The following is a 13432-nucleotide window of genomic DNA, read 5'->3' on the forward strand; positions in this document are numbered from 1 at the left end:
TTAACACCTAGTTAGCATGAATAAGTGTTGAATGATCAACTCCAGACAGATTTGGTATTCAACACTAAGTCAGAGTTAACGTTCCAACTCTCCAATAAGAGTTAAATTAACTTATAAAGACACTTTAAAAGAGCTGAAATCAAATCTGACAGTCTTCATTTGGACATGTTGGATTTGCTGTGTGGTAAGGCACCTGGGCCAGATGGCTTTCTGACTTTAAAAAACCTTCCCAGAAGAAAGAATAATTCCACTTTTTAACATGTATGTAGAAGCATATCACACGGAGGCTCTCCACCCACTGTGAGACAGGCAGTGAGTACTGAGAAACCTGCTAAACCTGCAGAACACTCATCATTTAGAGTCTGACGGGGGTTGACACTAAAATACTTTAAATGTTTAGCATGAAGATCAGAGCCTTGGATCCCACATTTGATTTGCTTTGTACCAAAGCATCAAGGGTTTCACAATATAAGAAGGGTTCTCATATAATTCATGAGAGATGTGATGCTAACGATGCAGCTTTATTATCACTGGACGCTCGTCAGGCCTCGGACAGAATAGACTGGTCAGATTTATTTAACCTTCTCCCAAGATATGGATCTGGAAATCATTTTCTCAGATGGGTTCAACTTAACCCGTCACATTGGAGCGTTCCACTCATCAGGGGTGCCCGTTATCTCCAATGCTATTCATTCTGACTATGGAACCTCTGGTGATGACACTTACAATGAGAGCTGTACTATTTGGTTTCCAGTTAGGAGATCGAGAGCAGAGATTGGCCCTAGGCCCTAGACTAGGCTGTCTGTTAGCCAAGTTGCAAAATTAATGCTACAAATGGAGCTATTTAGACGATTTTCTGGCTATAAATGATTCAAAATCCTCCTCCGTCCTATTCCTGAACAAGGATGAAAGGTTATGCAGAGTTTTTATATTGAGTCACTTCCTCTGCCACCTCCAAAAGAATCCTTTCAGAAGTTAAACGATATCTTTAATTGGTTAATTTGGAATAACAAAGGTCCTAGATGAAGACTTGGCTTGTTGTACCTGCCATATGAAAGAGGGGGTTACAATTCTCTGATCTTAAACTGTATCACTGGTCTGCACAGGTGCGCTCAGCCACGCTCTATTTTTCCACTGAGACACCTGCAGCCTGGATAAAAAGTGAACAAAAAACAGTGACAAACCTTCAGTTTGATCTGCATCTATGCTCTGCAAGCTCAAAAAATAAAAAAATAAATTATATATATATATATATATATATATATATATAATTTATTTTATTTTAAAGTTTCCACTTGACAGAAGTGTGTTTTTGTTGGAGATTCCCGAGGTTCGCACAGTGTCATCCTCCTGAAAAGGAAACACCTTGTGGCGTCAGGTGAGCTTCAAAAGGTGCTGTCAGTCACATGACCCTGAGCCTCAGCAGGAAGTCTGACCCCTTCATAATAAAAGCATGTTCTTCACCTGCACTAATCAGGCTGAGAACACGCTGGGCTGGAGTCACGTGATCGACTTGTAGTTCAAACACAGCTGTTTCCTTTCCTGAGTTCTTATCACATCTCCTAAACGCATTTCCTCCACCTCACAACGTTTCTAACAAGGAAAAGTGGTTAGGAAAGGAGGTAGGAGACCACTGAGTGTATGTGAACGTGAAGGGCTTTTATTGTGAAATGCAGGGTAGGGAAAAGTTGTTCCGCACATGCGCGGTAGAGATCCTGCGTGAGCAGAGACTAGTCAGTTTAATAAGTTTGATGCTTTGTTTAAAATACAGAACAAAAGTAAACAAAGTAGGACGGTAGGGCATCATGGCGGCTTTATGAACGGTAAGAGGCGGGAACACGGGGGCGACGGTCAGAGGGAGGACATCAACAGGAGGAGGACCGGAAGCTGTTTGAAAGCCGTGAGCGGGAGTTTGTCAGCAGGGGGAGAAACCGGCACCCGGAGCGAAGACATGGACCCCCTGCAGGAGCTCCTGGACCGGGTCAAGCCCAGCACCGAGGCGGTGAGTCCCAGACTGACCCTGTTTGCCCGAACTGAGCGATAAATAACAGTCTACGTACACGCACAGCCCTGCGTACGTAGACTGTCTGCGTCATGACGTAGGCAGAGTTCAGTTCAGTTCATTTTTATTTCAAACATTTCAAACATGTGCCTTCACAATCATTACAAAATATCATTCCAGTATTTGTTTGAAAAGGAGTAGGCTGAAGTATTTACTTATTTGTCCCTACCCCCTCAAGTTTTACCTCTCATTCATTTAATTTTTTTTTGTCTTAAATTAAACAAACAACATATGAAACATATGAAGTAAAACAAAACATAACATACATAAATCAAAAACAAGAAATTAGCAAGCCCCACCACAGTATAGTTTCTTTCATATGAAAAATACAGAATGTGTATATTTGCAGATACACAAGTTATGGAAAAACAACAAACCAAAACAAAAAAACAACAAAAAAAGAACCACAACACCATTACCAGCTACATTACCGTCCTGGGTTAACCCCGTTTTCTTCATTCTTATACTTATTTAAAATTAGGTTTTTATATTTTACTTTAAACTGTTTTATGTTTTGACTGTCTTTTATTTCTTCTGTTAGACTGTTCCATAATTTAACTCCTGCAATTGACATAGTTCTTAAAGTTGTTCTAGCACTTTGTATTTTTAAATTCCATTTCCCTCTTAAGTTATACCCACCTTCTCTTTCTATGAACAATTTACAGATTTCTTTGGGAAGCAATTTATTTCTGACTTTATACATTATTTGCGCTGTTTTAAGCTTCACCAAGTCTTGGAATTTAATAGCTTGCATTTTGACAAAGAGTGCATTTGTATGGTCCCTGTACCCCACATTATTTATTAATCTAATGGCCCTTTTCTGTATTATAGTTATTGTTTGTGTGTTACTTTTGTATGTGTTTCCCCAGACCTCTACACAGTAGCTCATATATGGCAGTAGTAAAGCACAGTATAAAATGTGCAGTGCTTTCTGATCCAACATATGCTTTGCTTTCCCCAGGACGGCAATGCCCCGTGCCAGTTTCCCCCGAACATAAGTAATGTGTGGCTTCCAACAGAGCTTGTGGTCAATGATCACCCCAAGAAATTTTATTTCATTTACTCTTTCTAAATATACATTGTCAACACATATTTCTACTTCGATGTTTTTCTTTTGGTTTCCAAACAACATGAATTTGGTTTTATCTAGATTCAATGATAATTTATTTATATCAAACCACTTCTTTAATATCGTTAATTCCTGTGTGATCATCTCCAAAACCTGTGGCAACTCCTCTCCTGAACACAGTATATTTGTGTCATCTGCAAATATTACAAACTTTAAAATCTCCGATACTCTGCAGATATCATTTAAGTACATAATAAACATTTTTGGACCCAGTACTGAACCTTGAGGTACTCCACAAGCTATATCCATCAAATTAGATTTATATTCATTTATTTGTACATATTGTTGCCTATTCCCTACATAGCTTTTTAACCATTCCAAAACCACTCCCCTAAACCCGTACTTTTCCAGTTTTTTTAATAGAATTTCATGATTAACAGTATCAAACGCCTTCTTTAGATCTAAGAAAACTCCGAGCGCATACCTCTTATTATCCATACATTCCGTTATCTTTTCCATTAAATCTATCAGTGCCAAAGCTGTTGATCTGTTGTTTCTGAACCCATACTGACTATCTGTCATTAATTCATATTTTTCCACAAAACTGTCAAATCTTTTTATGAAGAGTTTTTCCAGTATCTTAGAGAACTGGGAGAGTATTGACACTGGTCTATAGTTTGTAAAATGATGTCTTTCACCGGTTTTGTAAATGGGAATAACTTTAGCAACTTTCATTTTTTGTGGAAAAACTCCTTTTTGAAACGACAAGTTGAATATATATTTTAATGGTTTTACGATACCATCAATAACTGTCTTTACCGTTACCATATCAATATCATTCCAGTCTGTACTGGTTTTGTTCTTAAGTCCTCTAACCATGTCATAAATCTCTTTCTCTTCCACTGCTCTTAAAAACATTGAGCTACTATTCCTTTCAATATTTTCACCAGTGTCCCTTTCTATTCCATCAACCTTTATTTCTTCTGCCAGTTTTGGCCCTATGTTTACGAAGAATTCATTAAAGCCATTTACTATCTCCTCCATGTTATTAATACTTCTTGTCCCTTCTATAAAGTACCCAGGGTAATCATTATTCCTTGATTCATTTTTGATTATTCTGTTTAATACATTCCATATATCTCTTGTGTTATCTTTATTGTGTTCTAACCTTTTAATGTAATACTCTCTTTTACAGGATCTCATTATATTAGTTAATTTATTTTTGTAAGTTTTATACTTCATTTCAGTTTCTATTGTTCTCTTTTTTTATGAATTCTCGATATAGGGTATTCTTTTTTTTTCTGGCATTTTGTAGTCCTTTTGTCATCCATGGTCTTCCTGCATAGTTGTGTTTCCTGTTGATTTCAATTACTGGGCATTTTTTATCAAGTAATGTGTTAAATGTTCTTAAAAATCCTTCGTAAGCTTTATTAACTTCTGTTTGTTCATATACAATATTCCAATCTTGCTTTAAAAGTTCATTTCTAAGACAATTTAAGGTCTTCTCTGTTCTTATTCTTTTGTAAATAATCTTATGTCCATCGTTGTTCACTTTATAAAAGCAATTATAAGATGCAAAGACTGGTAAATGGTCACTTATATCATTGACTAATAGCCCACTTTTTATCTTTCCTTCTATTATATTTGTAAATATATTATCTAATAGAGTTGCACAATGAGATGTTATTCTGGTCGGTCTTGTTATCAGTGGAAATAAACCTATGCTGTACATGGAATCAATAAATTCTTCTGTACTCTTATTATGATTTGGATTCAATAAGTCAATATTAAAGTCCCCACAAATAAACATTCTTTTCTGATTTATATTTGTAAATAAGTCCTCCATATTATCCTTAAATATCTCAATCTTAGATCCTGGTGTTCTATATATACAACTGACAATTAGGTTTTTCCTTTTTTCTATACTTATTTCCACTGATAAACATTCCATCACTCCATCAATAACAGTTGTCATTCTTCCCATTCTTTTGTACTTTAGGTTTTTATCAATGTAAAGTGCCACCCCACCTCCTTTCTTGTTGATCCTGTCTACATGAAGGAATTCATATCCATTTATTTTAAAGTCTTCTTCTTTTCCAGGAGTTATCCAGGTCTCCGATATGGCTATCACATTGAATGGCTGTTCAAACTGTGTTATGTAGTCTTTGATGGATTGAAAGTTTGCATATAAGCTTCGACTATTAAAGTGAACCATTGTTATACCCTGTTCTACCTTGAATTCCTTTTTAAGTTGCTCATTTGTATAATAATTGCATTCATTTGTCTTATTGTTAAAGAAATTACAATCAGGATCTATGTTGCTGTCATACATCAATGTCTTATTTTCAATATCTATATGAGTTGTTAGTTGAAAATTGTCAGACATCTGCGTTGGTTGTGCACTTGGACGGTCCCATCATATTTAGCACTGCTTTGCATTTATCAGTTATATTTTTCTAGTTCCGTCATCTCTTTGATGACTAGAACCTTAGCCTGCTCTGGTGTTCCATTTAACTTAATGAATATTTTACAGTCTGACGTCCAAGTTGACTGTATTTTCTTCTGTTTTCTTAATATTCTTGCTTGTCTTGCAATGTCTGCATTTTTCTTGATTAGGTGTTCATTTAAATAAACATTTGTACCTTTTAGCTTTCTTCCTTGCTTGAGCAGTTCTTTTTTCTGTTTTCTATTAACAAAATGAATGATAATGGCAGGAAGAGGATGGCATCCCTCAATATTTTTACTGTCCATTTTGATACCTTTGCTTTTAAAGAAGGCCATTACCTGCTCTTCCAAAGAGCGTAGCTCTTGCTCGGGTGGCTCCCCTCTCTCTGCTGCTGCTACCCGTGCGTATGTCTGATGCTTGGTTTCCAGTCCTGTCACTATCACATCATTTACTCTTGAATATTGTTCCAGATCTGACACCCGTCCTTCCAGCATAGCAATCTTCTTGTCCTTTTCCTCGCTCTGCCTTCTTAGTTCTTTAATATCATCCATTAAATTGAGTATCAGATTTTGTTGTTTTGAAATTGTTGTTATTTCTTCAGACATAAAGTTTAGGGATTTCTTTATGTCCTCCAGTTCCTCCTCATTAACGTTGCTCCTCTTAGGCGGCATCTTAACGGCGTTAAGGCCCGCTGGTTGCGAAGCACCCTTGAGGGTTGCCGAAACCCGGCCTGTCCTGGCAGTTAAGAGCAGCAGCCGATCGCTGTTTCGAGCTAATTCTATAGCAGAAATCCACACAGAAAAGAGAATATAAGGATGTGAGCCTGTTCTACATTTATTATTGTGACCTCCGACCTGCTGCTTTGTTTCTTTAGGAGTCCCTGTGGTTAAAGAACATCTTCACCTCCATCTCTGAACACCTGAGTCCTGTGGTGTGTAGCTCCGCCCCCTCGCAGACAGGTGAGTTCCTGTTTGTTTGAAACAGCTGGCTGATAAATCAGCTGTACTTTAAATCCTTAATGACGATGTCCACTTATGAAACCAAATACTATTTAAACCATTATTTAAACAGTGAAAGCAGGGCTCACCTGCCCTCACAGGTGTCATCAGAGCAGTCCAGTGTGTAGATGTGAGTGTGGTTCAAAGGTCAGAGCCATGAAGGTGACCGACTGTCAGTGAGGAACAGGGAGGACTAAGAGTCTGAGGATGAAGAGCAGCTGCTTCCTCAGGTGGTCCCACCTGTTCACACACCAGCTCTGGTGTCCACTTCAGGTGTTCTCAGTGGGCGGGGCTTCAGTTGTTTATGTTTGTGTTTACCCTTTAAACTTTGTTTTCCCAGGTAACCACGGTGACCTCAGCCTCTTCGATCTGAGCATGTGTGCGGTGCAGGCGATCCAGCAGCAGATGTGTGTGGCCCACAGCTTACCTGTCAGCTACAGGTAACGCCCGCTGACATCATCGCTGTCGCAGGTCACGTGACCTGGCCTTACCGCTGTCCTCCCGTCTGTCCGCAGGCTGCTGTCCGTCTCCCAGCTCGTCTCCCAGCAGCACCTGGCCTGCGTCAGCAACCTGTCCTGGAGCACCAATCAGCAGAGAGCCTGGGCCAGGGAGGCGGAGCTCGCCGTGCCGGGTCAGAGGGCGCTGCCGAGGGTCAACCTGCTGCTGATTGGCTGTCTGAGAGAAGGCCCTGACGGAGAGTACAGGCTGACGGACGCCAGCGGCAGCGTCATGTGTGAGGTGAGTCAGAGGGGGAGGAGCCTAACCTTAACCCATCGTCCATCAGCTGGTTAGTTCTCAGGAGCTTCTTCACAGCAGCGTCACTAAACCGGATCTGGTCAGAACTGATGGTAACGAGGTCACAACAAACTGGTGTTCATGTGCAACGTGAATGAAATCGAATTCCTCTTTAATTCAGCTCATTCTCTGTGCAGGGACACAAGTGCTGATAGAGTCTGGTCATCACACGCTTCTCTGCTGATGTTTACATCAGCATGAAACAAGCAAACAAGCTCAACAGCTGACTTTCATTTCTGTAACTCAGAAACATCAGGACTTGTTAAATGTGAGCTGTGTTTATATGGATTCACTTAGCTGATCGATAAGTAAGGATGTAAAGACAGAGTCTGTCAGCAAGTGAGTAACTGTGCTGGCACAGACGTGATGACAGCAGAGCTTTATAAAGATGTGGAGCCTCCTCCTCACATAAAGTATACAGATAGCATCACCTGCAGTAACCTGACAGATTACAGTCAGACAGCTGCAGCAGGCTCAGTGTGGTCCTAGCATCACCGCACGGATTAATGACTCACAGTACTTGAAATGTGCAATTCCCTTGTGTTCTTATTGCTATTTATTCTATTCTTCCCATTTCTATACTCTGTATTTGTATATGTGTATATTTCTGCTCACCTTCTGTAACTTCTGTCAGTGCTGGGCTGTTGGAAACCGAATTTCCTGGAGGAACGCAGCCGAGGGATCAATAAAGTTTCATCTAATCTAATCTGATCTAATCTAATCTAATCTGATCTAATCTAATCTGATCTAATCTAATCTAATCTAATCTGATCTACTGCAGCTATAAAACAAACGGCATCACTGCAGATCAGAGCTGATGAAGCTGTCATCATCAGTACAGGCTTCCAGCATCCACCCAGGACACACTCCGCCTCTCTCTCACCCGCGTCTCTCTCTCTCTCATCCAGTGCCTGTCTCTCTCGCCCCTGTGGCTCGATCGTCCTGTTTTCCTCCCTCACTGGAACTACATCCCCCACAATGCATCGGGCCAGGAAGAGGCCGCAGGCTTCTTGGAGCTGATTGGCTCCCCTGTCCTGTTGTGTCCTGGTGCTGAGCAGGGATTGGCTGCTGCTCCTGGAAGGGTGGAGCTAAGCGGAGCGGTGGGAGTCGGAGAGGCCGGCAGGCTGCTGAGGCACAGGTGGGTCACATGACCTCTGAACTGCAGTGGGGTTTCTGAGCAGTGTGTGTGTGACAGGTGTGTGTGTGTGCTCCAGGGTCAAAGGTCAGCGGCTGAGCGTGTTCGGAGAGGTGGGCTCAGTCTGCCCTCTGCTGGCCGTGGCAGGAACGACCTTCTTTTGCTTCACGCTGACGGATGAGTCGCGCTCGCTGCCCGTGCTCGTACAGGTACCAGCTCTCTGAGGATGATGATGGTGAGGAGGGACGATGAAGCTCAGTGTGTGTGTGTGTGTGCAGGACAGCAGCCGGCTCAGCTGGATCCAGCGTGTGTGTGTCGGGCAGAGCGTGTGTGTGACAGCTCTACGTGTGTGTGCGCTACGAGGCTGGAGAGGAAACAACATCCTGTGTGTGACGAAGCGCTCCGAGCTGCACGCCGATTACACGCACACACAGGAACACACACAGGAACACACACACTCTGAGTCCCTGCTGTCACAGCCTGCTGAGGACGACTGTGAGGAGGCGGAGCATGAGGAGGTGGAGCTGGACCAATCAGCTGTGAGGATAAAGCAATCCAAAGTCATCAGCTACCAGGTGAGAGTGCTGTGAGCTCTGATTGGCTACCACAGGTTTGTACCTGTGTGCTGATTACTAAGCCTCCTCTGCTGTGATAGGGCACGGTGACTGAGGTTGTGAGTGAGGGGGCGGGGCTCTACGTGCTGGATGGGAAGGTGGGTCTGTGCGTGGCCTATCAGCCGGCGGCGAAGAGGAAGCTGAGGGCGGGAGACAGAGTGGAGGTGAGTCACATGACGTGACATCATCATGCCCGTTTGTGTTCGTGGCAGCCACGACTAATAAAGTTTGATGGTTCCTCCTCCTTCAGTTGCATCACGCCCACTTCCTGTACCGGCCCTGCCCGGACTTCCCTCCCAGCATGCTTTGCACCTGCCTGCGCTCCAGCCTGAGGGTGACGGCCTTCAGCAGGGCGGGAGGCTCGCCACCCGACAACCGCTGCCCGGGAGATGGGGCGTTACCACGGTTACTGCTGCAGAGAAACACAGATGTGTCCGATTACCTGTGGACCTGTCACCTAAGCTCGCAGCTGGCACACAGGTGAGGCTCCACCCACCACCACCTGTCCACAGTCAGAGACAGCAGAGCCTAACCTTTGTCCTCCTGTCCTCCGCTGGCTCTGGCTTGTTTCCTGGTCCTGGTTCTGGTCTTGGTCCTCAGTCTGGTCCAAGGTGTGTGGAGGCAGCAGTGTGTGTGCTTGCTGTCCTGGAGGCTGATGGAGACTCTGAGCAGAGCTGGAGGACGAGGACGCAGAGACATCTACGCTGAGATGCTGGACGAGCCTCACACCTGTCCTGTGACGCAGGTAGGTCCCACTCTCACCTGTCTTCCTTACAGGTGAGTGTGGAGCATGCTCAGTGTGCTCTGTGTCCCTGCAGTACAGCGTGTCCTCGGCGGTCCGGCAGTACCTCGGTGTGTCGGAGCTCCTGGAGTCCCTGCAGACTGGCTGCTGGTCTTCGGCCCCTCTGAGCTCTCTGCTGCCCCCTGATGGCTCCAACCTGACCTCCGCCCAGATCAACGGGTTCCTGTCCTGGTCTTGCAGGACTCTGTCCTCCGAGCCTCGGGGTGGAGACGCTGTCAGGTAAGGTGACAGCAGCTCCCACATGAAGTCGTGTGATTACGTACCAATGGTTTTTGCCGGTTTGTGTGTCAGGCAGCGCCCCCTGCTGCTGGTCGGCGTGCTGGAGCTGCCGTCACAGACGTCTGAGTTCAAACACTCGATGCAGCTCAGAGACGCCGCGGGAGCTGCAGCCTGCGTGCTGACGGAGAGCAGCGAGGAGGAGGAGGGAGCGCAGAGGGCGGTCTTTAACAGCGCCTGGATCGGTACAATGCACGCACACAGACACACACACAGGGACACACAGCTTTATTCTTTAATGTGTGTGTGTGTGTGCTGCAGGTTGTCTGGTGGGTGTGGTGCAGTTCACCATGGTGACAGAGAGATTCCTCCAATCAGATTTCCCCTCCTACCAACACCTGGACCAGGACAGGTTCATCGCACACAAACACTGCAGGTACACACACACACACAACCTGCAGCATGCTGACTGCTCATTGGTCCATTCTGTGATGTAAGAGGGCGTCTGATTGGTTCAGGGTGTGAGCTTCCTTCCTGGTTGTAAACATTATGAGTTAAATAAAGCTGGGTTCAATTCACAGGGTTTACCTGCAGTTCTCTCTGGACCACCTGCACATCCTGAGTCCATCTGTTGCCATGGAGACACACCTGAGACACAAGGGGGAGGAGCCAGGAGGGGATGTCACTGCCAGGAAGCAGACAGTAGAAGAAGAAGAAGAGACTGCTGGGAGTAAGAGGAGGAGAAGAGAAGAAGAAGAAGCCAACTCCGGCAACCCCTGGCCCTGTGTCTCCATGGTGATCAGGGTGGAGCAGAAGGAGGGTGTGTCCTGGAGGAATACAGGGGCGGAGGCAGAGGATCAGGAGGCAGGGCTGAGACTGTGCTTCTCAGTGAAAGCTGCTGTGATTGGTCCAGTGGTCAGCTGGAGGCGGGACCCAAAGAATGAGCCAATGACAGAGAAAGAAAGTGAACAAAAGCAGGAGAGAAAGGTGAGAGACGCACCTGTGTGTGTTTACCTGAGCCTCACCTGGATACACAGTTACGTGTGTGTGTGTGTGTGTGTGTGTGTGTGCAGGTGGTGCTGGTGTTCTCAGGTGTGTGTACGCGGTGGTTTCCTGTCCTCCAGCCTGGATGTTTCTACAGACTCATCGCCGCTAACACTCAGGTATCAACCCAGCTTTGATGATGTCACTAAGGGGCGTGGCCAGAGGTTGGCCTCATCGGTCTCTGCTCTCTGATATTAGTACACATGAACACGTTTTTCAGCTTTAACTGTAGTTGTTCACACACTGAGGTTAATTATGGAGTTCCACAGGGTTCAAGTGCTTGGACCAGTTCTGTTTACATTATTACATGCTTCCCTTAGGCAGCATCATCAAAACACAGCTTACACTTTTACTGCTATGCAGATGACTCCCACCATTCCTGTTTGTGGGGAGTTGATCTGACCTGAATCCTTGCAGCTGATTGGCCCATGTGTCTGTCAATCAGGATCCCAGTGTTCTGATTGGCTGTGGAGTTTCTGAGCGCAGTGGGGTGGATCTCCACGCTGAGTCAACCCTACAAGTCAGACGTGGTTGGAGATTCCACACTCTGACACGCCCACTGCTGCTGCCCACCTGCAGACAGGTAACACTCGGTTTGCTCCCCGTCTTCCTCCAGGACCCTTAAACTTTTTTTTAGAGATTGACAGACCATGTCACTTTCACGGCATTGCATTGTGGGTACAAGTGGCAACAAATCAAAACACTGCATTAAGCGCTAGCATTTCCAGCACTTTGGGGTCCTTCGGCGACTAAGTAAAGAATACAAATACAGGCCATTAACCGTTTATTTAAGCTGTTGTTAAATATTTTATCTCCTGTACAGGCCAACACAATCTATTTGTTGTTTCAGGTTGTAGTGTTACACAACATTTTCAGATCTAATATAAATAAATGAGTGTTTCGTAATTCATTCAATTTATTGTCTTTATTTATAACTGGCATCATTGTTTCATTCTATTATAGAATCTTACAAGAAAGAGGCAACATTGTAAAAATCCATCATTATTAGCTGCTTCCTGAAAAACAAATCAAGCAATGCAAAGAAAAAAAACTTTGCTAACAACAAACTGGAAAACAGTTATTTCATCACTTGCTTGCTTCAATAGAACCCTTGGGCACCATATATGCAGACGTTTCGTGGCTGTTTGATCTCGCTCTCTCTCTTAACCAATCAGATCTGGCTGTGGTAGCAGCTTTAAACTCGGTATGACCCAGGCTGATAGAGGGGCCAGTCTGGATCACATTCCTGCATTTTGTTTCTGGTTTTCCTACAAAACACAACAAACATTAGCCCGCAAAGCCACAGTGAACAAAGCAGCATAGCAACGAATTCAATTCAAATCAATATAAGACTTATTGTTAACCTACATCAACAATCATTGTTGTGATAAATTACGTAATAACTCCAACAGAAGACTTAATAATACAACACAGTTAATAATACAGCAGCTTCTTGCCATTTTTGTGTTTCTTTTTATTACTGTGTGACTGTTTTCGTGTGAAAGCCTGCGTGCGCTAGTACCGCTTGCCACTCGTTCCCACAATCCTTTGCGGTTTTACCCCTGAATGACGTCACATTTTCCATCTCTATTCTCTGTGTTTTCAGGCCGTCCCACCCGCAGTCTTGTCCGTCTCAGAGGTCTTAGACTGCAGGTAAACTGCTCGTCCCTCACTGAGTCGCCCCCCGTGGCCATCTGAGGAACTGCAGGCTTGCACACACACCTCTCTTACTGGTGTGTGTGTGTGTGTGTGTTGTGTGTGTGTGTGTGTGTGTTTCAGCTCAGAGCTGGTGTTGTTTTCAGGGGTGTGGTGTCTGCAAAGGATCAGTGTGAACAACAGGACCGCGCCCACTCTGGACACACACACTCAGTACAACACACAGGTGGTTTGTGTATCAGGCTTTTCTGCTGTGAAGTTGTAACATGGGGGTCTATGGGGGCGACTCACTGCTGCCTCTGCTGGACACTAGAGGAACTGCCGGCATCAGTGCTTCAGGTATGAGTCTCAGGTCTGACTGTTAGCTGAATGTGTGTGTGCAGCTGTGCGTCTCACTCTTTGTGACCAAGCTGGGAGGAGTCTGCAGGTGTACCTGGACCTAAGCCACACCCCCTACCCACCTGGCCTGTTGCCGGGTAACACTCTGCTGTTGTCTGGTTTCCAGAGGAGGCTGTCCAGGTGAGACACACATAGACAGGCTTATAAAAGTTTGGACTCTTTATTTGGACTCATTTCCAACAATGTCAGCCCCAAT

The 13432-nt window shown here is 44.5% G+C and overlaps 1 protein-coding gene across 2 annotated transcripts; it reads left to right on the forward strand.

Annotated features, from left to right (window-relative positions):
* The first annotated feature begins 1614 nt into the window (after positions 1–1614).
* On the forward strand, positions 1615–13425 carry LOC113018335 (CST complex subunit CTC1-like). 2 transcript variants are annotated; one of them, XM_026161386.1, is made up of 18 exons: positions 1615–2002; positions 6452–6536; positions 6916–7015; positions 7091–7313; positions 8279–8508; positions 8585–8714; positions 8784–9080; positions 9161–9283; positions 9370–9599; positions 9720–9864; positions 9938–10140; positions 10213–10382; positions 10459–10573; positions 10719–11124; positions 11211–11300; positions 11627–11764; positions 12788–12834; positions 13221–13425. In XM_026161386.1, exons 1-18 carry the CDS (start codon positions 1817–1819, stop codon positions 13240–13242), a joined length of 2940 nt encoding a protein of 979 aa, XP_026017171.1. In that variant the 5' UTR covers positions 1615–1816; the 3' UTR covers positions 13243–13425. The 2 variants fall into 2 exon arrangements, with proteins under 2 accessions (XP_026017171.1, XP_026017172.1); XM_026161387.1 differs by lacking the exon at positions 1615–2002 and adding an exon at positions 6649–6805 and having other exon boundaries at positions 6472–6536.
* The last annotated feature ends 7 nt before the right edge of the window (positions 13426–13432 follow it).

Source organism: Astatotilapia calliptera, unplaced genomic scaffold (genome assembly GCF_900246225.1).
Source record: "Astatotilapia calliptera unplaced genomic scaffold, fAstCal1.2 U_scaffold_62, whole genome shotgun sequence".
NCBI classification, from domain to species: domain Eukaryota; kingdom Metazoa; phylum Chordata; class Actinopteri; order Cichliformes; family Cichlidae; genus Astatotilapia; species Astatotilapia calliptera.